The sequence below is a fragment of the Orcinus orca genome, chromosome 4 (genome assembly GCF_937001465.1).
Source record: "Orcinus orca chromosome 4, mOrcOrc1.1, whole genome shotgun sequence".
Lineage (NCBI taxonomy): Eukaryota > Metazoa > Chordata > Mammalia > Artiodactyla > Delphinidae > Orcinus > Orcinus orca.
This window is the reverse complement of record NC_064562.1, coordinates 151,160,404-151,186,779: the sequence shown is the minus strand read 5'-3', so window position 1 is coordinate 151,186,779 and position 26,376 is coordinate 151,160,404. Positions and strand designations below refer to the sequence as shown.

Below are 26,376 nucleotides of genomic sequence, written 5' to 3'. Positions count from 1 at the left end.
GTCAGACACAGCCTCAGACATGATTAAGTGCTGAACCTTTTTGGCTCGGTCCGCGTTCCGATACCACTGCCGCCGGTTTTGTTTGTGGGTCTGAATGTTCGACGGTGTGCCCTGTGATTGCACCTGCTGCTGAGCGGGGGCAGCTCTGTGCCAGGCGCTCTACTGCGAGGAGTTCTTCTAATACTCAGGACCATGCAACGATGGTCCCGTCTTCCAGGTTAGGAGACTCGTCTACCTCAGGGCCACCCGGACTGCCTCCAGCTCTTCCTAGAGGAAGTTTCACTGGAGCACAGCAGTGCCTGCTGGTCTACGCGTCACCCACGGTGCCTTCACCATACAACGGCAGTCACTGGCAGCAGAGACCACACGGCCAGCCAGGCTAAACCGTTTACTAGCTGGCCTTGACGGGAAGCGTTTGCTGACCCCAGGCTAAAGCCGTGCAGGGGAGCACTGCCGTGTGAGCGCAGGACTTGGTCAACATTCTGTCCCACGCGCCCTCTGCCCCTGGCTTAGGGTTAGGGTTAGGCACGGCACGTGTACATCCGTGGCCACCTGTATCCTCTGTCTGGGAGAGGGACCTCGGAGGAATCCGGAGAGATGGTGGGCAGGAGACCCACACACACACACATCTCCCACCCACCAGCCTTCCCTGGGCAAGCTGGGTGCATGTGGTCACCGAGGGAAGGGACAGTGCAGGGCCGTGGCACCCATCACGACTCGGGACCCCTCCCACCCTCCTGGAGTCTCTCCAACTTAAACGGGTGGGTGTGGGTAGGACTCAGGGGTTCTTTCCCCCCTAACTTTAGACAAGCACTTTCATCCCTTTAGAAACATCTACGATCAAGCAAGTTGAACCCCTGTTTTGCCAGGCAGCCGCTGCTCTTACGTCAAGCCCTCTGTTTCCTGGGTTGGGGGCCCCGGTGGACTTGCGCAGAGGCCTGGAGCCTGTGCCCTGGGGGAGCTCGTCTCTACCGCTTTTGGGCAGGAGTGGCATTTAACCACGGGGACCAAATGGAGCCCAGCCAGGGCGCTCAGAGACGTCAGCGCTTTCGGGGCACGTCCTGCCCACAGCCTTGGGTGGCCGGGCAGCATGGAGAGTGCCAGGGGGCGGGGCTGGGGGCCGGAGGACCTGCCCTAACTCACCGGCAGGGTCCCCTGGGTCTCAGCTCCTCCACAGTAACGTGGGTATTAATGCCCACGTCGAAAGAGCAGGTGAGCGTCTAGGGGACCGTGCGCAGTCAGCCACGGCTGTGCCACGGCCCCTCCTGCACCACTTCCATCTCCCCTCTGAATGGCCTGGTCAGTCCCTGTGGTCAACACTGAATTTCCTGTCGTGGGCTGGCCTGGCTGGGCACGCCGTGGAGTTGAGCCCAGGCCAGACTCAAAGTGGACCATCTGCTCACTCACCCGTTCATTCATTCATTTACTCACTTGCCCACTCATTCATGCATGCATGCATGCATTCATTCATTTGTTCACTCATCCCTCCCTGTTCCAGCTCTACTGCCAGCGAGACAAACAAAGACCCCCTTTCACGGGGCTGAAGGTTTGTGCAGTGGGAGAAATGCCGATTCCCAGAGCTTGCCAATTTCTCTGGTGTAAACCACCGCCCCACCCCGGTGGGTGGGGCATTCTCAAGCTGCCGAGATGAAGTTTCTGACCACGGGCCTGAGAAGGGAGGGGGACGCTTGGCTCTCATGAACCGGCACCAGCTGCAGCTCTGGGGAGAGGCAGACAGACCGACAGTGACAACGTGGTGTGACAGGCAGTGAGCGTCCTCGTGTCCACGGCACGGATTGTGGCCGCAGGGTCCCGCCACGTTAGCGCAGGGGCCCAGCATCTGCTCAGGGCGACTGGCACCTGGCCATGTGCTTATTCATTTGGTGGCTGTACTGGGGACACAGAGGTGAATCGATCAGGCCCCGCCCTGTCCCCAAGGAGCTCCAGGCCCGGGGGAGTGTGCGGAGCTGTGACAGGGCAGTCCAGGTGCTTTGGAGCCCAGAGGAGGCGGTGGGAAGCCCAAGAAAGACGTTCAAGGTGGCCAGATGGAGAGCAGCCTTCCCGCAGGGGCGAGGACAGGTGTAAGGTGACCTTGGGGAATGGCCCGTAGCTCAGGCTGGCCGGAGGGCAGGTGGGGCCGCTGAGTGGGGTGGGTCCCGTAGCTCAGGCTGGCCGGAGGGCAGGTGGGGCCGCTGAGTGGGGTGGGTCCTAAAGGCCCGGATGCTGTACCACCAAGCTTGGCTGGACTGGGTTCTAACAGGGCTCCCGGGCTGGGGTGGCTGGAGGTAGGGGAGACGGGGGAGGGACGCTGCTCCATCCTGGGGGCCCTTCACGTGCACGTCACAGCTGCTAGGCTCAGGGTCCCTCCTCCCCTGGGGAAGGTGGGCTGCGCGGAATCATCGCTGGGTGAAAACGACGTCCCTTGTTGAGGATGGAGGCCTGGCGTTCCTCCTCGCTGGAGGTGGGATCACGAGACATCACCCGCCTCTGCTGAGCTGAGCCCTGCTGGGGATCAGGCCGCCGTGAGCGTGGCCTGGACGCTTTGGGATTTGTGTGTGGAGGATGGTGGGGCTGTGGTCCGTACCGGCCCGTGACCCTGTGATTTGGGGCAAAGCCTGGAGCCTCCGTGAGCTTTCTGCTCCTGGTCAGTGACGCTGAAGCGACAGTGACGTCCCCGCAGGACGGGGGCTGGTCCAGGGGCTGGTCCGGGGAAGGGTCGAGGGCTTTGGACGTGGTAAAGGGACCCACCACGCGCTGACACACGACGTCCCCAGGCTGAGCACCACGTATGGGGCCCATTTCACAGACAAGGAGGCCGAGGTGCAGGGTCACTGCCAGGCTCATGTGGCTGGCACGTGGCGGGCAGGGAGCCGACGCCAGTGCCTCTGTCGCCAGCCAGGACCCCCGTGCCCGGCACCACTGAACCTACGCTCCACATGGTATGGCCCAGCCAGGGGGCAGCTGTTTGCACTTGTCAGCTCCCACTGTTGGTTAAGTGTGACCCTGCCCGGGTCTCCACTCCGAGAGAAACCACCAGGACGTCCCACCAGGCAAGGGGCAGGGCTGCGTCTTGTTCTTGACCCTGCTGGGGACCCTGCTGCATCCCCAGCAGGGTCAGCCCTGGGCCTGGTCCACAGGGGACTCAGTCAGTGTTTGTTGAATGAAGGAACAATCTACAGGTCCTCTCGGCTCTGATGTTCTAGAACATTCCATGGTTCTGACGTCAGTGCCACTCCTCCAGGAGCACAGAGGACCTTTCTCACAGCATGCGCGGCCCCTGGGCTCATCGGCCACGAAGCTCCTTGCCCCACTGGAGCGGGGGGAGCCATTGGAGGCCCTGCCCCACCTCAGCACTCAGCAAGCTTGGTGGGGGGCAGGGTGGGCGCTGAGAGATGGGGAAACACTCAATGCTCAGGGGCCAGAGCAAGTTGTCCTCTCAATAGACTTTGCCAGTGGAGTGGAGCTCCTTGACTTCAGTTTATCCCCGCTTGGAAAACAAGCACATTTAACATTATGCCACATCGTAACACAGCAAGGTCAGCCGTGCAGGGCCAGCCACGAAGGACGAGGGCAGCCGAGCCGGCCACGGGGCGAGCAGACGTGGGGGCGCCTGGCTCCTGTACCCTCCCGACTTACCTCCTCCGAGCTCCTGGGCCTCCACGTGGACCAGGTCTGGGTCAGCGTCCACTCCAGAGACAGCCCTGGAAAAGAACGGCTGAGGCTGGCGTCGGGAACGGAGCCCCCAATCCCTTCTCGCGGGGTCTGTGTGGTCCCCGAGCCCCAGGCAGCCATGTGGCCTCCAGGATCTGGGGCTCAGAGGACACAGTCCTCCCTGAGAGCCCACCTGCTCCTGGGAGGCCGATGGAGCCCCGGCCTCTGCCTTGCAGGGCCCAGGGTTTGCTGGGCATTCTTCCATTTAGAGTAGTTTAGAGAAGACTTTCACATCTGTGCGCGTAGGTGTGTGTATGCGCGTAGGTGTGTGTATGTGTGTGCGCGTGTGCATGTGTGTTAGTGATCAGAACAAGTCCCCCGAGGGCGCAGACCCGGATTCACACCAGGGTCCTTCTCCCTTGTCCCTGCTCCCCTTCGTGCCCCCTTCACAGTACATCCTTGGGAAGGCTCTGCTCTCAGCCACCGGCCCCTCCCTTGCCCAAAATGCTCCAGGGGTTCGGGCAGTGCATGGAGCACAGGGGGACCGTGGCTGCCCACGACGGAGCATTCAACAAGGCCCGAGAAGAACGGGACGAAGACACACCCTGGGGGGGCAGGGACTGGGCTGCATCCTCCAGGGGAGCTGGGGACGGCGCTGACCCCCGCCAGCCCAGCACAGGGCCTGGCACCCAGGAGGTGAAGCGCAGGTTTCTCAGCGGATGATGTGATGTGGTCCAGGGTTTCCCAGATTTTCCGGTTCCAGGTATCAACTGGACTGTCATCTCCTGCCATGTTCTGTATGTCAGCTCCCTCTAGAACCTTCTAGCTACCTCAGCCATCTCCAGAGCAAGGAAACCCGGGGCGTCATGGGTGTGGGGAGCTGATTACACTTGTTACAACGTACATTCCAGCCGGTCTGACTATTAAACTCCATCCGCCAAGCCGCCCCTCCCATGGACAGTAACCTGAGGCAGCACATTGACTTTGCCAAAGACAAACTGAGAGTCTGATGCAGAGGTCACTTCCCACGGCCGCTCAGCACCCAGGACAGGCCAATGAGATGTCCCTGCCACTGACTGCTCAGTCCCCACCACTGACAGCCCCCGGAGCTGGCCTCTCTCAGCTCTCAACCCGATTCCTAACGGGCTTGGCACCAGGGCGCCTGTTTGCTTCACCTCCTCCAGGGGCCAGGTGGTCCCAGGTGGACAGGGGAAACCCACAATGCCCCCCGTGGCGGGATGTGCAGTCTGTGATGTTTCAAACGTGGGTGTCGACATCAATCACTCTGGCTTTCCATAGAGTCTCTTCATCGCAAGGTGAAGTGTTGATTTAGGTTTTGTGAATAAACCATTTGTACGCTCCTTGGAAGGAGGTCTCCTGCCTGACATTTTCCTCTCTTTTCTGAATAAAGAGAGACATTGTTCCCTTTACCAGGAGCACTGACCGGTCCTCAGCTGGGCAGATGGAATTTTAGTTTGACCATCCATCATCTGTAAATGGGGTCATGACACTCGGCCTGTCACTCATCCACTCACTCACTCTCTCATTCCCTCTGTCTCTCACTCCCCATCGGAGCCTCTCCCCTGCCACTTCCCAGCACGCCCACACCAGGCCCTGCACCAGGCAGGGAACACAGTAGGCCTGAGGTCCCTGCCCCAGAAACCCTTGGTCACGGGTTTTGAAGACCACGTGAAACTCTGTATTTACACATCTCAGATGAAGCCTGGCTCCCCGGGGGAAATGACAAGCATTGAGCCCTGGGCCTTCTTGTTTGTCAAGGTCCCCAAAGATAGTATTTGGGGAAGGCCCTTGGTCTATTGTTTAGAAACAGCAGTCACATGAGAAGACCTGTGGCCACGCAGGCTCGACAAAGCACGGGGAGTGGATTGCTACTCCTTTAGATGCTAAGGGAAGCTCTGATGCAAACAGTTCTGGTAAACACTCTAAGACACCGCCACCAGGGCTGTTGTGGGGTGAACTCTGTCTTCCCCTCACCTCCCTTCAGAACAGAAGGACCGCCACTTGCCTCACACCTGGGCAGGCACTGGAGCTCATGGAAGTGGAAGGCTGAGGCTTTACGGGTGAGGTTGGGTTCGAGGCGGGAGGAAGAATTGGAAACGCCTGGGGAAGTGCAGGCGGCCAGACTGCCCGGCAGAGGGGCCAAGGGCAAGGTCACTGGCTACGGACAGAGGCAGCCATGGCCCATGGCCTAGGACAAGTGCCCTGGCCCCTCTGGGCCGCCGTTCCCCCTCTGTAACCTCAGGGGAAGACAGTTGGGTGCCGCTGTGTGGATCTCATAAGAGGATGCACGGGGACCCGAGGTCTGGTGCCCGGTGCAGTCAGTGTTCACAGCGTGATGCTGCTGGGCGACCCTTATAATTTTGTCCCAGTGCCGTTGAGAGACTAGCAGGGAGGCGACGCGTCAGGGCATTCGTGGGCCCAGAACGTAGTAGGTCTCCCAACCCCCAGCCACGGCCCCACGAGGCCAGTCTAAGGAGCTCACTTGTTTAAGCTTCTCAAAACATTAAGGGTCTGAGTCTCAGACACAACACGGGGCTTCGGCGATTCCTGCTGTCAGTTCAAGAACAGAGCGCGCCTTGGAAGTGCTGTCAAAACAGCATTATTCATTGTTTACAAGAGGCGCCGTCCCTGTGCTGTCACCACGTTCCCAGGGAGACTCCCGGGCCCCGAGCAGACAAGTGTCTGGCGTGATTATCCCTCTCGCATGACGACTTGGAGCAATTTGAGAAACCTGAGGGAAGACATAATTTGATTTGCCCGTGATGACAGCGTGTCTGAATGAGCACCAACCTAGGTTTCAGTGTCTGCGGGCTGTTTCTCTCTGTGGCCCCAGGGGTCTCCCTGGGACTGGACACACTGGCAGAACCGCTCCCCGCCAGTCCCCCGAATCCTGATCTGCCAACTTTCCAGGCCGCCCTGCTCAGAAACCCCGCCTCCCGGCCCCCCTCCCCACCTCCTTGAGCCCCTGCGGGCTAACAGTTGACAAGAATGACAGGGCCTGGGATTGATGCCGCGCTCCAGTTTCCGAGGAAGGACCCGGGACCTCTCGAGGGGGCCCTGATTAGCATGAAGACGCAGACGGAACAGGACGGGACGGGAAGCTCTTCCCACGGTGTTTGTCCTGGGGACGCAGGGCTGCGCCTGGCTGGGAGGCCTGGCCGTACGTGTGCAGCCCAAATGAGATGAGAAAGGAGAGGACGTGAGTGTGTGTCATTTGCACACTCAGGAAAACGCAATTTGGTGGAAAGAAAACGTGTGTCACTGCATGCATCTCCAGAGGTAGTTTAGGCGGTGGGGGGGGGGCGGTGGCAGCCGGGTCAGGGGCGCCAGTGCGGGCTCTGAGCCCCGCCTTTGGCTTCTGCTCCCTCTGCAGAAGCCCTGGACCTCGTCCATGTCTCATCCTCGCCGGCCTCACTCGCTTATCCAGGCGTTTCCTGAGCACCGGAGCCTCTCGCTGGGGCAGTGAAACTAGAGCTCCACGCAAATCGATGGTTGAGTGGCTCCCAAGAGATGACACCAACACGGAGGGGGCCCGGGCACCGGCTGGGGCAGGAGTGAGGGTCCAAGACCGGCAGAGGCCGAGCAAGCCATGGGGCAGGGAAGGCTGCACCGCCGGGCCGTCAGCGGGGGCTGAGTCGGGACCAGGACAGGAGAGGCAGGGGCAGGGGGGAGGGGGTTCCGTGGTGAGGGGGACAGTAGGCCTGCTGTGTGTCGGGCACTGGGCCAGCTCTATGTGCATTAGTGCCTCTCCCTACTACGGGGGAATTGGAGGCCCAGAGAGGGAGATTCACGTGTGCGAAACTGCACAGCTGGTTCGTGGGTGCGCGCGTGGCCTGAGCGACACCAAGCCCCAGCTCTCAAACCCTTTCCTACGCTGCCCCAGCAGAGGAGAGAGGACGCCCCGGAGGCCCCCCTGGGATGAGGAGGGCAGGGCTGGGGCGGAGAAGAGAAGGTGGGGGACCTGAGCTGGGGGCCGAGGGGGCTGACTTGGCCTCGCCGGGGCTCCCCGGGTCCTGGCGGGGGCATGCTCACCAGAACACATGGTCTTTGGTCACTCGCTCCTGCAGAAGAGTCCACTTCTTCCCCAGGTCAGACGATACGTAGAGCTTTAGGGCAGAAGGAGGAGAGAGAAAAGTTCGGTCGTGACATGAGGAGTGAGCCTCTTCTGAGAGCTGCATCACCCCTGGGTGATGACTGCCCCGGGGGAGGCTGGCCGGTCCTGTCCCACCTGGCGAGGACCTGTTGCGGGCAGGCCCTGTGCTCCAGGTGGGTACAGACCAGCCTCCGAGAGGTGGAAGGTCAGGCATGGGGGCTCCATAAAGGGCCAGTCTCGACCCCAGGCTGGCTGGTAGGAGCCCAGAGACAGGGGCAGAGGTCCCTGGAGGAGGTGTGTCTGAGTGCAGGCACCCAGGAGGGACCTGAATGTCCTTTATGCATGTGGGGCGGAGGGAGGGCGCTCTGGAGGAGGGAGCAGGAAAGGTGAGATGGTCAGTTCAGGACACAGCAGAGACGTCTGAAGCCTGGTTGGGGCCTTGACCACTATGGTAGCCCAGGGCCTGTGCTTGGGGTTTAATGCTCTGCGGTCGCTAACTTGAAGGACCTAATTTTTTTTTTTTTTTTTTTGGCGGTACGTGGGCCTCTCACTGTTGTGGCCTCTCCCGCTGCGGAGCACAGGCTCTGGACGCGCAGGCTCAGCGGCCATGGCTCACGGGCCCAGCCGCTCCGCGGCATGTGGGATCCTCCCGGACCGGGGCACGAACCCGTGTCCCCTGCATCGGCAGGAGGACTCTCAACCACCGCGCCACCAGGGAAGCCCGAAAGACCTAATAGTTTTATCTCTGAACTCGAGATCTGTGAGCAGAGCCGGATGGAGCAATGAGCTGGTGTGGGGCTCGGAGCCCGGGTTCCCGTGGCTCTGCCAGCGCCTCCAGGGCCGCTGCTGCCTTCCACCCGGGGTGGGGGGGCGCCTGGGCCTGGGGAGGGTCAAGTTTGGGTGGCCGTGCGCTGAGTCCTGAGGCCCTGGGAGCCTGGGAGATCTGCGTCCACCCTGCCTGTGTCCCTGTGCACAGGGAGTATGACATTAGTAGCTCATAAAGACACCGTGACAGCTGGAAAGAGACCATGGAAGAAAGGGTTTGTCCCAATTGTTAAACGGTTCTCATTTTGCACTGGACCCTGTGAAGTACACAGCCAGCCCTGCCTGAGACCTCCAGGCCGCTGGACAAGATGAGGCTCTCAGGAGGGCTGAGGCCAGCTGCCGTGGGGCAGAGGCAGGGAGGCCCCAGGGAGGCCAGGCCTCGGTCCGGCCCTGGGCTGCAGGCTCATGGAGAGGAGGAAAGGGCTCCGGAAGGGACCTGTTTAGAGAGCTGAACAGGTCCTGGGAGGAGGGAAGGGGGAGGCGGCGTCTAGGGCTCTGACCTGGGGACCTCGGGTGGGGACAGAGCTTTGCACGAGCAGACTGGGCTTGGGAAACGCCTGCAGGGGCCACAGGGCAAGACCTGAAGGGGAGGGAGGGGACAGCTCTCTGGGGATCACAGGACAGGGCAGGGGGAGGAATACCCACACTGGAGCACCCGCTCCATCCTGCACAAACCTCCACTGGGACTCAATAGCTCCATTTCTTTTCTTTTCTTTTTTTTAAATAAATTTATAAATTTTATTTTATTTATTTTTGGCTGCGTTGGGTCTTCGTTGCTGCACGCGGGTTTTCTCTAGTTGCCGCGAGCAGGGGCTACTCTTTGTTGAGGTGCGTGGGCTTCTCACTGCGGTGGCTTCTCTTGGTGGAGCACGGGCTCCAGGCACATGGGCTCAGTAGTTGTGGCACGCGGGCTCAGTAGTTGTGGCGCACGGGCTTAGTTGCTCCGCGGCATGTGGGATCTTCCCGGACCAGGGCTCGATCCTGTGTCTCCTGCATTGGCAGGTCGATTCTTAACCACTGCGCCTCCAGGGAAGCCCCTCAATAGCTGCATTTCTCAAACCAAGGCCCTGGGAGCCAGTGTGACGTGAAAGAGGTGGCCGTGATAGGTGTGAGCTTCCCCATCACAGCCCTGGTGCTTCCCCAGATGCGTCTCCACGCCCTGGAGGCCAAGAGAAGCCAAGTACAGCACAGGCTCCCTGGCCCAGAGCTCCGGGGCTGAGCCACACCCGGCCCTGCATCTGCAAAGCTCGTGGTCCAGGAGGAGAAACGACAGACCCGAAGGCAAAGGATTGTCCCTGAGCACAGACACTTGCCAGACGCTGAGGGAGCAGGAGGGAGGATGGTGTCCAGGGCCCTGGGACAGCTTACACAGAAACACGTGTGCGAGCACCCCTACAATGCATACGTGTACTCACAGACATGCACACACGGAGAAAGACACACAGAAGCCCACATGTGCACAGATACACGTATACACGCAAGCTCACACACTCAAGCATATATACACAGGGAGACGCACAAGCGCACGTGCCACCCGGCCCCCAGACACAGACATGCACGGGCTTACACACATGCACACAAACACAGAGACACAGCTACGCGTGCACGCACCCACAGACACACACGAGCAAACACGTACTTTCACTTGCCCCCTGAACCCCCCAGTCCTCACTGGAGCCTGGTGGTAGGCAGGGAGCCGGCGCCTGTTGGGTCCTGGCCCCATGGGGCTGGAGCGTGCATACACACACGTACACACACACGCGCGCGCATGTGGGATCCTGGCCCCCACATACCCCTCCCCTCCGCTCCAGCCCGGGGGTGGCGGGGATGTCTGCAGCCTCTGTTCTGGGAGTAAACCGTCATCCTGTTCTGCGCCTGTTGCCCTTCCGATGCCTTTGTGACCAACTCCCTGGGTTAGGGTCCCTCCGTGAGCCATCTGCAGCTCCTTGTTCCTCCCTGGACACCGCCTGTTGCCTGGCGTCAGTGCCTCATCGGGGTCGTGGGGATGTCTGCAGGCAGAGGAGGGCAGAGGCCCTTCCAGGGGGAGGGAGTTCCCGAGCACAGGCCTGGGAGCAGGAGGTAGGGGGGCGGGAGGTGCTCAGCAAACAGCAGGTGCTCAGCAAACAGCAAGTCGGCCTCCAGGTGCTGGGCCTCAGTCTGTGCAAAAGTGAGGCACACAGCCAGGTGCTGAGGACGGGGCAGAGCTGTGACGGCACCTCTCAGGCGTGGGGAGTCAGGGAAGAGTTAAGCAGGTGGTGGCAGCTCTGCTCACGTGGTGGCCCTCTGTCTGCTCTATTTGGGAGGCTAACGGGATGGGGAGTGGTCCTTCTTCTGCTGGAGGAGGCCTGGCCTCCTCCTCCCTCTCCAGAATGGCTGGGCAGTCCCCAACAGCAACATGGAAACCCAGGCCCCTGTCTCCCAAGCTTGGGGCCAGCACACCTGGGCTCAGATCCCTGCCCTCCCTTCCTGGAGTCACCCAGGTGAACCTCGGCTTTTCTCAGCTGTAACATGGGTGACATCCTCCTTCAGGAGGTCAGGAGGGTTCAAGTGGGTCCCACGTGTCAGGACTTCACGCAGGCAAGGCATGCGCTGAACTGGGGCTCTGACGCCCCCGGACCGAGCGTCGTGCCCACCGTCCTCCTAGACAGAGCTGCCCGGGGCGAGACGGAGACTGCGGATGTGAGTGTAACACTCCCTCTTGGCCCCGCAATCCTGTTCAGTCCCACTCCTGCCCACTGTCACTCTGGGGTGTCCGAATCGCCTTTCCCCCTTGCCAACAGCAGCCCAGAAAACTACAGATTCCCCAACTGCCTAGGAGAGAAATTTCAGGAAAACGTTCTCTCCCTCGTCCCCGCAGCTGCGGGATTACAGACCGGTCCCTGCGTGAGTGATTCCTCCTTGAACAGGTCATCTCCTAACCTCGGGGTCTTGTGAGAAGACGCCCCACTTCAGGATGGCTGTCCCCATCCATAAAAATCACCGAGAGCCTCTAGAAAGAGAGTCACTCTGAATAGTTGTCTGACTGACACTTTGTGACCTGGTGACAATTGCATAACAGTTGTGTCCCTTTTTCTTAAACTTGGGAGTTTTCTTTGTTAAGCTCCTCTCCTCTGCTCTCATCTGCAGGGAGAAAACACTCAGGCTGCATGACTTTCTTACTCAAAGAGGCTGAGAGTCTGCATCTCAGTCTGTCTTCCACCCGGTGCCAGCCGCTGCCCCCAGCTACCCCTCCAGGGCTCCCCAAACCCTGGCTACTTAGAGCCAGTGTCCCCTCCCCAAATCCCTCAAGCCCCAGGCTCCTGCTGTACTCAACTCTTGCTGTTTTCTCACGTTTGCACAGACTGAGGCCCAGCACCTGGAGGCCGACTTGCTGTTTGCTGAGCACCTGCTGTTTGCTGACCCACCTTTTTTCTCTCTCTTGCCTCTAGGCCTTCGCACATGTGGTTCCCTCTGCCTGGAACACCCCTCTTCCCCTCTCCCACCCCCCGGCCGACTCCTTCCTCTCAGGACAGTCTCACTTTACTCATCTGTAAATCGGGAGAGCACAGCTCATATCCTCAGGCAATAAGTGAATAAAAAGGAGTCTGAGGCCATCAGTCTCAGGATTATGTAACCTCCGGATTAACGGATGGCGTTATCGTTGCCATCACCACCGACGCACTTGCATTTATGACATCTGCCCCAGAACTTCATGAAGCCTTTCCAATTTGCTCTCATGGGAGGTGATTACATAACACACAACCAACTGCTGCAGAAATAGAACATTTCTGCTGAATAAAGGACAAACACCGGCAAATAAACACATCAGGGACATCCTAGTTACTGCAGCTAAAACCCGCACAGCAATGTCCTGGGGAAGGGTCGACTTCCTCTAGACCACTCCTCTAAGAAAAATAAAATGATCAGAAGATATTCTGATCTGATGTAAAGGTAAAACGATCAGAAGTGAGAACAAGGGAGAAATAAAGGGAAAGGAGGAGGGTGAAGTCAGAGGGAAGGTGCATTCCATTCACAGACATGTGTGCCATTAGGCCTCACACAATTATTAGAAGCATTGCAATTCCACCCGGCTTTCAGTGGTAGGTTGGGTATGATGGTTGGAACTCAGCATCCTTCCTTCCCTTGCTGTAGGGCACCTGGGCATACTGCAAAGGCTGAAAAGCTGAGATCCAACATTGCTCAGACTCCCTTGCAGCTAGAATTCTGGGTCAGATAGATGCGCGCATGCGAGGTTTGGAAGGGGCCATGGAGGCAGTTCCCTGCTGCCTTGGGCCATTTATTTTATTTTATTATATTGAAGTACAGTTGACGTACAATGTTGTGTTAGTTTCAGGTGTACAGCACAGTGATTCAGTTTTATATATATGCATATGTATATATGTATATATATATTCTTTTTCAGACTCTTTTCCCTTATAAAGGAATAGATTACAAAATATTATTACAAAATATCGAGTAGAGTTCCCTGTGCCATACAGTAGGGCCTTGTTGTTTATCTATTTTATATACAGTAGTGTGTATATGTTAATCCCAGCCTCCTAACATATCCATAGGTTTGTTTTCTATGTCTGTGGCTCTGTTTCTGTTTTGTAAATAAGTTTATTTGTATCTATTTTTTTTTAGATTCCACACATAAGTGATGCCACATGGTATATGTCTTTCTCTGTCTGACTTACTTCACTTAGTATGATAATCTCCAGGTCCATGCATGTTGCTGCAAATGGCATTCTTTTTTTTTTTTTTAAACCCCACATTTGTTTATTTATATATTTTTGGCTGTGTTGGGTCTTTGTTTCTGTGCGAGGGCTTTCTCTAGTTGTGGCAAGCGGGGGCCACTCTTCATCGCGGTGCGCGGGCCTCTCACTATCGCGGCCCCTCTTGTTGCGGAGCACAGGCTCCAGACGCGCAGGCTCAGTAGTTGTGGCTCACGGGCCTAGTTGCTCCACGGCATGTGGGATCTACCCAGAACAGGGCTTGAACCCATGTCCCCTGCATTAGCAGGCAGATTCTCAACCACTGCGCCACCAGGGAAGCCCAAATGGCATTCTTTTATTCTTTTTTATGGCTGAGTAATATTCCATCCTATTGTATATATGTACCACATCTTCTTTATCCATTCATCTGTCGATGGACATTTAAGTTGCTTCCATGTCTTGGCTATTGTGAACAGTGCTGCTATGAACATAGAGGGTGTATGTATCTTTCGAATAACAGTTTTCTCTGGATATATGCCCAGGAGTGGGATTGCTGGCTCATACAGTAACTCTGTTTTCCTGGCCAGCAAGTTCATGGGCTTGTGGTCGGAATCCGTCTTCCAGCTCTGTGGGGTGGAGGGGCAGATGTGGTGGAGGCAGCAGCTGGACAAATCTGTCTTTGTGGACGTTCCCAGGCAGTGTGGGCTGCAGCAGTGGTGATTTCAGATGCCTGGACTCCGGCCTCAGCTGCATGTTCTTGACCTTGGTGACCCCAGTGGAGCTCCCAATCCCCCACCTTCCCCTGCTGGTCCAGCTTTACAGGCTTCTGGGAGGAGCCTTGGGAGTCTGGCCTGAAGCCGCACCTCTAGCCCTCCCAACAGTTTAGAGAGCACCCAACGCCTCACGCTAAATCCTTTTTCTGCTTAAAATACCCAGAGTGAGTTCTCTTTCCTGCCCTGAGCCTTGTCGAACACAACAGTCCGAGCAAAAAGGAACACACTCTGAGCTGTGAGGTTCTCACTGCGCACACAGCTGTTCTCATGATGACGGCACCCTCTCCTCGTCCCTTTTTTTAAAAGTTATTTTTAAATTAATTTATCTATTCTTAAACATTTATTGTACTTTTGGCTGCCTTGGGTCTTCGTTGCTGCGCACAGGTTTTCTCTAGTTGTGGCGAGCGGGGGCTACTCTTGGTTGTGCTGTGCGGGCTTCCCATCGCGGTGGCTTCTCCTGCTGCCAAGCACGGGCTCTAGGCGTGCAGGCTTCAGTAGTTGTGGCGCACGGGCTTAGTTGCTCCGTGGCATGTGGGATCTTCCCGGATCAGGGCTGGAACCCGTGTCCCCTGCATTGGCAGGCGGATTCTTAACCACTGCGCCACCAGGGAAGCCCAAGACTCATCCCTTCTTAAGAGAGCTCTTGCCCGCCCCACCCCATCCCCTTGATAGCACTCCTCCTCCTTTCCAGCCTATATAAACGCAAACGCGGCTTCATTTGGGCTGGAGGATTGCAGGGGTTCATTTTTCTTTCTTTTCTTGTGCGATCATCTTTGTGGTTCTGAAGTTGTATTAAAAAGTAAACTTACATCCTGACTCATTCTCTAAGCCCCTGTTCAACCCCCCTCCTCCAGGAAGGCTTCCCTGATTGTCCATCCAAGGTGTCTTGTCTCCTCTACTAAGTTTCTGGAAGGCAGTCTCAGGCTCAGGCCAATTTCTCACAGTGCTGGGAAGCAGAGGAAGTTCTCTATGGGAAGCAGAATAAAACATGAGTGGGTCTATTGATATTTTAGAGGTAAGTGCCCCAGGCTCTGCCTGTGAGCAGGTCTGAGGTCTGAGCAGAGGGGAACAGGCTGGTCAGTTTCATGCCAGGGGTCCCCAGCGAGCTGGCGTGGGGAGGGATTGCCCAGCTCTCACATCCTTTTGATCCCAGGAGCCTGATGCAATTTGCTGAACCTTGAAAGAAAAAACCCACTGCATTCAGCTCTCACCCAAGGAAGCTGTCCAGGCTCCAAATAAGGTAGCCTCAGAGCACCCCAAATTCTAATGACACAGTAAAGGAGGGAACTAGAAGTAGGGAGACAGGGCAGTCTGAGGGGCGGAAGGACAGTCTTTGCTAGAGGAAGGGGTAGGCATCTGGGAGGAAAAGGAAGGGGAGGGAATAGAAGAGAGCGTTTGCTTTTGTAAAAATCTGCAAGTCCTTGTGAGCGAGACATTTAGGTCCAGTCTGTGGACTCTGGGTTTGGCATATGACTTGCTTTGCCCAGCGGGAAAGGATGTGATGTTTTCCAGGTCAAAGCGGACACACGGAGGTTCTCATGCGGTTTCGGCTGCCCCTCGGAGCCTCTGCCCTCCATCATGAGAACGGCATGTCTGCAAGTAACCGCTGGTTCCAGAGCGAGAGACCTGAAACCTGCCAGGAGGCACGCCTGTCTAGTCAGTCCCAAGCGAGCCCGGCAGGACCCCCGCTGACTCGCAGATGCAAGAATAAGAAAGAATGCTTGTTGTTGTGGCCACTGAGGTTTGGGGCTGTGTGTTACTCAGCATTATAGCAGCAGACGCCTACCTATCACACCAGGTCTGTTGGCGTCAAAGTCAGTGTTGTCCGACCAACCATCCTGCTGAAACCATAATGCCTAAAAAAACAGCCCTGCTGTCACTGTTATTAATGTCCTCAAATTCCTCATTCCTTTTACAACCACAGTGAAACCTTTCTTCCCTCTTTTTCCTTTCCTCATAGTCACAGAAAAGACCCAAAGAAAATAACTGAGATTTCAGCTCCATTAATGTTTCAGGGTACCATGAATTAAAGAGCAATTGTAATGCAGTCAGTCTCTGTGGGAAAATAAGTCTCTGTGACTGTGCTTTAGTCTAAACACATGGAAGGCTAAGTAGCACGATTAATACCCAGAACACACACTGCTCCAAAGGAAAGCACCCAGAGCAGAGGCCGCCTGTGAGGCCAGGGGATTTCAGGGACATCCTGAAATTCAGTCGGTTTGCAAGGACCAGACCTTGGCACAAGACTTGCTTTGGCCAGTGATGTGTGAGTGGGTGTGATGTATTCCAGGTCAAAGCAGATACACGAAACTGAGGACCAGCGAGGAGGCCAGGTCCTGTAGACAGCCACGGCTCAGGCCAGCCAGGAGCCTCCATGTGGAGGTCCCTGACCTGGGTGATCCCTGATGGTAGAAATTCATTCATTCATTCATTCATCCATTCATCCACCCATCCCCCCATGCATCCATCCATCCACCATCCTTCCATCCATCCATCCACACGTCCATCCACCATCCTTCCATCCATCCACCATCCTTCCATCCATCCACCATCCATCCATCCATCCACCATCCTTCCACCATCCATCCATCCATCCACCATCCTTCCATCCATCCACCATCCTTCCATCCATCCACCATCCTTCCATCCATCCACCATCCATCCACCATCCTTCCATCCATCCACCATCCATCCACCATCCTTCCATCCATCCACACATCCATCCACCATCCTTCCATCCATCCACCATCTTTCCATCCATCCACCATCCATCCACCATCCTTCCACCCATCCACACATCCATCCACCATCCTTCCATCCATCCATCCAATATTTTCAGCCAGGTACTTGAGGTAAAATGGTGAAAAAAAACCAGGCATAGCCCTTTCCCTCAAACAGCTGACCCCAAGTGTGTGTGTACGGTGCAGACAATAATTAACTAGTGGCACAAATACATAATTACAGTCCTGGGAAAGAGAGGCACTGGAATCCGGGAGAGTGTGGCACAATGGGTCCCAAGCAGGCCTGGGGGCTGCCGAGGAAGCGCCCGATCTGGACAGCTTCCATCTAGTCCAGACCCGGCTCTGCCTTCTCCACCTTTGTCCAACCCTGGGGGCTTGCCCTGTGTAGACGGCATCCACAGGCTCCTTCTCTCTGGCTTCTGGTGGGACTCAGACCACGGGAGGCACCAGCAGAAGACCAGAGGGCGGGAGGGGAGAGAGCTGGGTACCGTGACTCCTGTTCTCCGACTGCCCAGCCGCAGTTCCTAGGGGCTGAGCGACCCTCTCCTGGACCAGCCTCCTCCTTGCCCATTCCTTATGGCTCTGGGGACCTGGCCTCCTACTGGGCAAGGTGGTTGGCTGAAAAAGGCCCCCCCAAAACATCCACGTCATAAGCCCTGGAACCTGTGCGTGGGACCAGATGGAGGAAAATAAAGACTCTGCGGGTGTGATTCAGTGAAGATGTTTAGTTGGGAAGATTATCCTGGGTCACACACGCGCGCGGCAACGTGAAGATGCAGCTGGAAGGGTTGAAGACGCTGCCTTAGGAGATCCGAGTGACCCCTCCACACGCCACAGAATTCCAGAGACTGGGAGAGGCAAGGGAGGGATCCCCCCCAGAGCCTCCAGAGGGAGCAGGGGCCCACAGACACCTTGGCGTTCACCCCACGAAGCTGATTTTGGGCCTTTGGTCTCCGAAACTGTGAGAGAATACATTTCTATTGTATTGTGGTCATTTCTTACAGTGGCCGCAGGAAACCGACACAGGCCTTTCCTACAGCCAGGGGGCCCCTCCTCCACGGGCCCTCAGCAAGCTCCCCGCTCAGCCCCAGGGTGTCTCCTAGCCCACCCACGCTGGCCCTGGAGAGAGCCCCCCATTATGCTCTCCTCTGTCGCCCTGTGAACGTGCCCTGTGTTCCTGGGGCCCTGCTGCTCTGCGCCTCAGAGGAGGGGACGCTGCTCTGGGGTCTGAAAGACGATTCATTCTCATGGTGGTGGTGGAAGAGGCCTCCAGGCTGAGGGGAGGGCCTGGCGTGGGAGGGTGCGTGGAATGTTCTGGAAGTAGAGGAAGGCCCTGTGGCTGGAGTGCAGAGAGAGGGGGACAGAGTGGAAGGGTCCTCATGATCACCCAGTATCTATCGACCGGCTCTCGGGCCCATGTGTGCCAAGTGCGCAGCTCACCTCCCCCGCTCGGTTCTCCTGCAAAGCCTCGAGCTCCTGGTGGCATCCAACCACACGGCCCAGGGGAGAAGGGGATGATGGGGGTCCCGGGCCCCACGTGACGGAAAGGCTCCAGGCCTGCTTACCTTGCCCTCCCGGGTGTAGGCCAGCACCTTGTCCTCTACCCGAGGGTGGAAGATGAACGTTTCCACGGAGAAGGGGATGAGCTGCTTCTGGAAGGTGGCGCCCTCGTCCGTGCTAAGGAAGAGGCTCTGGTCCCGGTCGCTGAGAGCGGAGCTCACGAGGATGATCTGAAACACACAGTGGGGCGTGAGCCTCCCCGTGGAGATCAGGCGATGCGCCCACAAGCCAAGGGCTGCTGGAGCTGCCAGAAGCCAGGAGGGGGCCTGGAATGGGCTCCCCGCAGCCCCGAGAGAGGACCAGCCCTGCCGACACCTGGCTTCGGATTTCCGGCCTCCAGAACCGAGACGACAGATTCCTGTGGTTCGCAGCCTCACCTGTGATGCTTTGGTACGGCCGCCCCAGCACACTGACCTGCCCGGCCGACAGCTCTACAGTGGGGAGGGCTTACTGTCAAGTACACCCAGGAGGCAGGGGCCATCTGGGAGGCTGCCTCGCCCTGCGGTCACTTGGTGGAATGACAGGGCCCCTCGGAGGGACACGCGAGAGCTCCTGTGTCCCTGGTGCCAGAGAAGGTCGACCAGCCGGGTGGGCTGCGACAGTGCCAGGAGCACCAGCACGCGGGGTGGAGGGGCCGCGAGCCGCGTGGTTCACCCTCCAGCACTGTGGCCCCGACTCCCACCTCCAGCATCATCAGAAGGTCCGTTCCCCACACAGAAAGCCAGGGGTCTCCTACACATGGGCCTTGTAGAAACTTCATGGCTCCTGGGAGCCCCAAGGAGACACCAACCCCCCTATCAGGGTCCCCAGGCCCTTCCTGGACCAGCCTCCCTCCCAGCCTCCACTTGCACCCTGGCCATGCTCAGCATAGGCCACAGCCCCACCCTGGGGTGGGCCTTCCTCAACCCAGGCTGGGCTGAGCTCCTGCCACAAGGCTGCTGGGGACCCAGGACTTGTCCATCACACGTTCACCCCATTTCATGGAAGCGGCCTCCTCGCCAGGGACTGAGGCCCTGTTGGGCCAGGGGCCATGTCTGTGGAGGTCACTACTGACCCCCTCCCCAGCCCACCCCTGCAGGGCCTGGGCACTCCAGCAGTCAGATGAATGAATGAGGGAATGAGGGGATGAGTGAGTGAACCACGTGTGCTGGTGGAGTAGGGGGCTGGGAGCACACACTCCATCTCCAGATAACTCAGTTCAAATCCATGTCTCTGTGACCAAACACCCTCTGTGCCTCAGTTTCCTTGTCCACAAAATGGGTGGCTTTCCCCGGGAGGGCGTGGGGCAATGAGATGCCCCCCCAGGATGGCCTTCCTCAACCTCCCACATTGCTCTAGAAGACAATTAAACACAGAGAGCACCAATCAATGAACTGCACAAAACTCCTGTCTCGTGTGAACAAATGATAACCCAGTGTGTTCTTTCTTTCCAGGGAAACCTAATGAGCTCCCCAGGGGCGGTCATTCATCTCCTCCAGCACGAAAGCCTTCTGTCCCCAGAAAACGGCGGGTCGTGGAGCCTGATTCCTGCAAAGATGTGCTCGGAGATGTTCCTCATGGTGTGATTTACATGCGGGAAACATGGGGCGGGGGAGAATGGTCAGGGGAGCCAGAGAGTGTGTACAGATGTTTACAGAGAATGTTTAGTGACAAGAGAGCTCATGCACACGTGACATTTAAAAAGCAGGGCACAAAATTATAAGCGAGTCTAATTTCTGTACATTTCACACTGACAAAATTGTAAGGAAGTATATCATAATTTTGTCAATGGTAGGTGTATAAAGGTAAGTATAATTTTATCAGTGGAAAATGCATAGAAAGAAGAATGGAAGGATGATTATTCTGCCATAAAAAAGAATGAAACTTGGCATTTGTGACAACATGGATGGACGTTAAGGACGTTATGCTAAGTAAAATAAATCAGAAGGAGAAAGCAAGTACCGTGTGATCTCACTTATGTATGGAATCTAAAAGGAAAAAGGAAAAAAAAAACCAAGCTCATAGATACAGGGAACAGACTGGTGGGGGGAGGAGGGTGGGCAAAACGGGTGAAGGGGATCAAAAGGTACAAACGTCCAGTTATAAGATAAATAAGTACGGCACGGTGGGTATAATCAATAAAACTATACTGCATATTTGAAAGTGGCTATGAGAGTAGATCTTAAAAGTTCTCATCAGAAGAAAAATAATTCTGTAACTATGGTGACAGATGTCAACTGGACTTATTGTGATCATTTCACAAGACAAACATCGAATTATTATGTTGCACGCCTGAAACTAAGATAATGTCGTATGTCAATTACATCTTCATTTTAAAAAGAGAATGGAAAGAAACACAGGGGGATGTTAATAGTGGTGGGTTTAGAAGGACTTTTTAAACATTTTTAAATAAACTTTTTAGTTTAGAATAGTTTTAGATTTACAGAAAAGTTGCAAAGATAGCACAGAGAGTTCCCACATGACACACACCCCGCTTCCTCTTTCATGAACAGCTGACGTCAGGATCATACATCCGTCACCACTAAGGACCCAACCATCGATACATTGGTCTCATCTAAACTACACGCTACATTTCACCCGTTTTTCCACCAACGTCTTTTTCTGTCCCTGCTCCAGGTTCCCACGTGACGACATTAGTTGTCATGTCTCCTCCGGCTCTTCCGGGTGGTGACAGTTTCTCAGGCTTTCTTTGCTGTTAATGACATGGCAGCTTTGAGGACTGGCTGGCGGTTTTGCAGTAGACCCTCCCCATTTGGGTCTGTTTGATATTTTTCTTGTGCTGATGCCGTGGTTCTGAGTTTTGGGGGGGGGAAGGAGCAAAATGAGGGGTGCCTCCCTCATTGCAGTGGACGTGCAGCGGACATGACCTGTCACTGACGATGCTGCCCTCGCTGGCCAGGTGGCACTGGCCAGGCGTCTCCCTGTAACGTTACTCCATTCCTCCCTGCTTCCATCCTGTCCCTTTGGGAGGAAGTCGTCTTGCGCAGCCCACACCTGGGGGCGGGGGGAGGGGAGAGGCAGGCGGCCCTCCTGGAGGGTGGAATAGCTACATACATTATATGGAATTCTTCCGCCTAGGAGATTTGTCTTTTCTCCCCCATTTATTTACTTATTCGATCATGTATTTATATCACTATGAACCCACAAATATTTAGTTTATGCTTTGAGTTGTATTTCAATAATATTTTCTTTTTTCTTTTTTTTTTTTGCGGTACGCGGGCCTCTCACTGCTGTGGCCTCTCCCGCTGTGGAGCACAGGCTCCGGAAGCGCAGGCCCAGCGGCCATGGCTCACGGGCCCAGCCGCTCCGCGGCATGTGGGATCCTCCCGGACCAGGGCGCGAACCCGTGTCCCCTGCATCGGCAGGCGGACTCCCAACCACTGCGCCACCAGGGAAGCCAATAATATTTTCTTATTTTGCTGCCCAGATAGGTCGAGCTCTGGCTACTGGGAGGTCTTTTGGGGTCCTGTGTCTCCTTTGACATCGTCCTTCAACTCCTAAATGTTCTGCACAGCACCTGGCTTCCCTGGATAATCAGGAAAAATGAAGTAAATCACCAAGACTCTTTCCACATCTTTCCCGGATACAGCACGGTTCATTCAGTATCCACTGGGCACTCTCGGCCTGGCTCTGCGCCCCACCCCAGGGCAGCAACTCTCACGCCCGGCTCCATCCGGGCCGTCTGGCCAGGGAAGCTCATTAAAGCACTTTACTCGTGATGCATTTTCCACAATGTTTTTACAATACAACTATTTGCTTATTTACCTCCCCCACTAGACTGTGCCCCCTGATCTCAGGGGTAGGGAATCTTTTGGTTTCTCCAGCAGCCTGCACAGGCCTGACCCCAAGCTGTCGGTCAACCAAGCCCTGCTGGATACACGAAGGAATGCACGCATGCATGCATGCATGCATGAGCAATTCCAGCTCAGTTTGTGACTCTCATAAGAGAACTGTTTGTTTGTTTTTCTCCTCTGGGAGGAAAACAACCTTGGTGATATTTAAGTAGCCTGGAGAGCAGAAGGCATAAATAATCTCATTCACTTATTCCTGTTCACCACTCCAAGTTTCACACAGCAAGTTTCACACAGCAATGAAGGCTCATTCGTTCGTTCATTCATTCATTGTTCCACAGCTGCTAAAACTGCAAGGTCAAGCATGGATTTAGGTATGCACAGGGCTTTACGGGAGCAGAGCAGGGGGAAAATACCATCCAGGTGCAGAACAAAAGGAAGGGCTTCCTGGAGGAGGTGACACCCAGACGAGCCTTGAAGAATGAATGGAAATTTGATCCAGGCCCAGGGGAGGGTGTTTCAGGCAGAGAGGACAGCGTAACCAAAGGCAAACAGGCGGCATCCCAGCTGAGACCGATCACATCCTGACCACCTTTGTGTGTCTTGTCCCCTGTGGCTGGAATGCCCAGCAGGATCAACACACCCCCAACATCACCACTGGTAATTCAGAATCGGATTTTAAAATCTCAGAACGTCACAAAATCCAAGTGTGATAAAATGAAAATGGTTTCTTTGAAATTTTCTGAGCCCTGAATTCTGGGCAACTTCAACAAAGCTGAATGTTTCTCATTTATTTTTGGCATCCCTGCTTTGCCAGTGTCCCCAGCATGAGTTTAGCCTGTTTTTATGATGGGACATCTTCCCCCTTTTATCTGCTTATCAAATGCCTCCTCATCCACCGAGGCACCTTTAGAAGGTCACCTCCTCCAGGAAGCCTTCTGTGATACACATCCTCCAACAGAGTTTTTCTCATGCCTCCTCTGCCCCTTCCCCCAGCATCTTGTACATTCATTTGCTCCAGCCCAACATTCCTAGGGTTCTCCGCAGGGAACCCTTGGAGAGCCTGCCTTTCCCTCCAGGTGGGGAGGCTGTGCAGCCTGGCAGGGCCCAGGTCCTCATCATTGCCATCCAGGCCGGAGCACGGGACCTGGTCCAAGAAATGGGTGTTGGTTTTCTCACACAGAATGAGGGCTCTAGGTACCGTGTCACCTCTCCACGAAAGCCCCCAGTTACAGCCAAGGCCCTACCCGTGGTGGCAACTGAGGTGGAAGGAAAAAGAACCTGAGGAAGTGATTCTGGCCGGGGGCCCAGCAATCCGTGGTTGTGGGCTATTTTGGCCTCAGAGTGGGACAAGCCAGGAAAGACGGGGAAAGGAAAAAGTGCTGACAAGGAAAGGATTATTGGAGCAAAGAAAACAAAGCAATTAGCATCGTGCAGAGAGGAGGCCGGCAGATTGCTCTCCCAAATTGGGAACCGGACTACTTTAAATGGTGTATTTTCACTGCTTACTATTGTGGGGAAACATATGGCGCCCGAGCTAGGTTCTGGGGGCCCTTGAGGCTGGGTGTCTCGAAATCAGAGGCAACACAGTTGCAGACAAATATTTGATAGATTCATTGGACCAATGACCAGCCCACCTGAAGCATGAGTTCCAGGGTTTAATTCGCCAGGCCAAGGGCAAATGCAAAGGCGGGGCTCCTTGTTCAAAAGGAACTAGGAATTTCAAGATGGTGCCAGTAGAGCATCAAACCAAGCACAGGTCCTCCTGCGATGGCCTAGGTCACACACCCATAAAGTGGGCTCTTTCCAAAGCCACTCAGTTGATAAACTCTGGGACCAGGAGTAGCAGCCTCCCTGGCGCCTGTTAGGAACACAGTGTCTTGGCCCCATCCGGACCTGCGGGATCAGGGTCTGCATTTTCTCATGGCCCCAGGTGAGCTCTGAGTGCCCTCCCCTTGTCCGCGGGGGAGCTGCTTTCAGCCGCAGCTCCTGCTGGGTTCAGCCCTGTGTCCATTAGCTGTGCAACTCCGAGCACGCCGGTGGACCTGGCCTCTGCTCCCCACCAAGAGACGAAGTAATAACCATTGTGAACTAGAGCCCTGTTCTCGGGATTTTACTCCTCCCGGCCCTGCTCTCAGCCACGCTGATGGTGTCCTGCAGGACGGGGGTGCCCATGATGGCCCCGGGAGTCCAGGCCGCGCTGCTCGTGGAACACGTAGCCCACAGCAGAGACCTGGTTGGACGGGAGCAGTGCAGGCTCTGGAGGCCCATGGAGCTGGGCTTCAGCCCTCCTTTGCTCCTGTGAGCTGTGCAACCTTAGGAAAATTACTTCACGTCTCTGAGCTGCAACGTCTTCCTCTGTAAAATGAAGATAGGAATTACCATGGCAGAAGCGAGTTGAGAGTTAAAGGAAACAAAGTATATAACAGACTCCCCCGGCGGTCTGGTGGTTAAGACTCTGTGCTTCCACTACAGGGGGCAGGTGTTTGATCCCTGGTCAGGGAACGAAGATCCTGCATGCCATGCAGTGGGGCAAAAACAAAACCCACAAAGGGCTTCCCTGGTGGTGCAGTGGTTGAGAGTCCGCCTGCCGATGCAGGGGACGTGGGTTCGTGCCCAGGTCCGGGAAGATCCCACATGCCTCCAGGAGAGGCCACGGCAGTGAGAGGCCGGCGTACCGCAAAACAAAAACAAAAACAAAAAAAACCAGATCGGCTTAGCTCTTTCAGCTGGGATGTGCTGGGTGGGAAGCCTGCAAAGTGGCCGGGGCTCGGATGCGTGGTAATTAACAACCCTTCTGTTATTTCCCATCCAAGCCTGGCAGCCAGCCCCAGGGCCCTGCCAGCATCTGGTTGGAGAGATGCAGGAAGAACTAGCAGGGCAGCTCTGAGGCAGTGTAGAGGTGACGGGCAGGGGCAGGTGAGGGGTGGAGTGCATCGCTGCCTGCGCTTAATACTCACAGCACACCTGCTAAGTAGGTGCGACCATCCCCATTTCTCAGATGGGGAAGCTGAGGCCAGACAGCCCTTGTGGGTTCACACCCAGCTCTTCCCTGTGTCCCTCATCGGCATCATGTCATGGCCAGTGATGTGACTGCCTCGGCCCGGAACGTAGCAACAACACGGGGATCCTGATGCAACAGACCTGGGAGGGTCCAGACAGATTCCCCCCACTCCCATCCCCAAGACTGTCAGGCATGGCTTCCAGACGTCTGCAGGTCTGTCCCGAGTTTGGGGGATGATTTCTGACCACATGAAGGGGCAGAGGAGGGCGGGGGGCAGCGGGGGGAGTGCCTTTCTCTTCCCCTTCGTCTTTGCTGCCTCTCCTTGGTCCACCATCCTATTCTTTAAGACCATTCACTGACTCATGCAGCGGTGCCTCGGGCCCCAGGCTGGGAGATGAACCTCACAGGATCCTTGCCCCGGAGGAGCTAATAGCAGACAAGGGAAGTCATTTACCGAGCAGTGCCCTGGGACAGGGGACCCCGAGAAGGGAGGCCCCTCCCCCAGGCGGGACTGGAGGAGAGGAGAGGCCGTCTGGAAAGTTTCCCCGAAGGTGAGCTGCACGCTCCGGCGGGAAGACTGCGTGAGATGCCCACGTGGGCCTCCTGTCTCCCTCTTGGCCAGGTCGGGAGACCTGCCTGAACCTGGCACCCTGGACGCCCTAACGGGACCTTTCAACGCGGGCCTGACCCTCCCTGCGTGCCCGGATCACGTGCACCTGGCCTGCTGCTTGGACCTGCCTGCACGCACCAGGTGCCAGGTCCCCTGCTGGGCTTCTGACCCATCTCCTCCAAAAGGCGGTGCCAACGTGCCAGTCTGCCTCGCAGCAAAGCTCATGCAAATCATAGCTGTGGAACCTCCGAGTTAAAAAAGGAAAGCAAACAGCGCCCAGAGACTACTTCTCACCTCCGCCAGGGCTCGGGCTGAATGCGCCACGGATCTCCGCTTTCCATTCAGACTCTTTGTCGAGGAGAGGATTTGCTTTTAATCTTCTCTTTACCAAGGCGAGCCCTAAAAGGGTTCCCTCCCCACCCCTGGGGATGGGTGTCATCTGGAATTACCTTTCTATTTGAAACCCAATCGCCCGGTCTCTTCCTTGCCAGACAGATGTGCCCAGCTGGGGACACAGAAAACTTGGCTTTGACGCCAGGAGAGGCAGACAGTGGAGACAAACAAAGACAGCAACATCCACCCCCGGGGCTCAAATTAGAATCTGTGCAGCGCG

At 56.2% G+C, this 26,376-nt stretch overlaps 1 protein-coding gene across 1 annotated transcript in view; it reads right to left on the bottom strand.

Moving 5' to 3' along the window:
• Nucleotides 1-26,376, bottom strand: part of SORCS2 (sortilin related VPS10 domain containing receptor 2) — a 468,073-nt gene that overhangs the window by 72,461 nt on the left and 369,236 nt on the right. The window contains exons 4-6 of the mRNA XM_049709229.1: nt 18,364-18,528; nt 7,705-7,778; nt 3,637-3,701 (exon numbers count right to left, since the gene is read on the bottom strand). Coding sequence (XP_049565186.1) covers nt 3,637-3,701; nt 7,705-7,778; nt 18,364-18,528 — 304 coding nt within the window. The remainder of the gene's footprint in view (nt 1-3,636; nt 3,702-7,704; nt 7,779-18,363; nt 18,529-26,376) is intronic.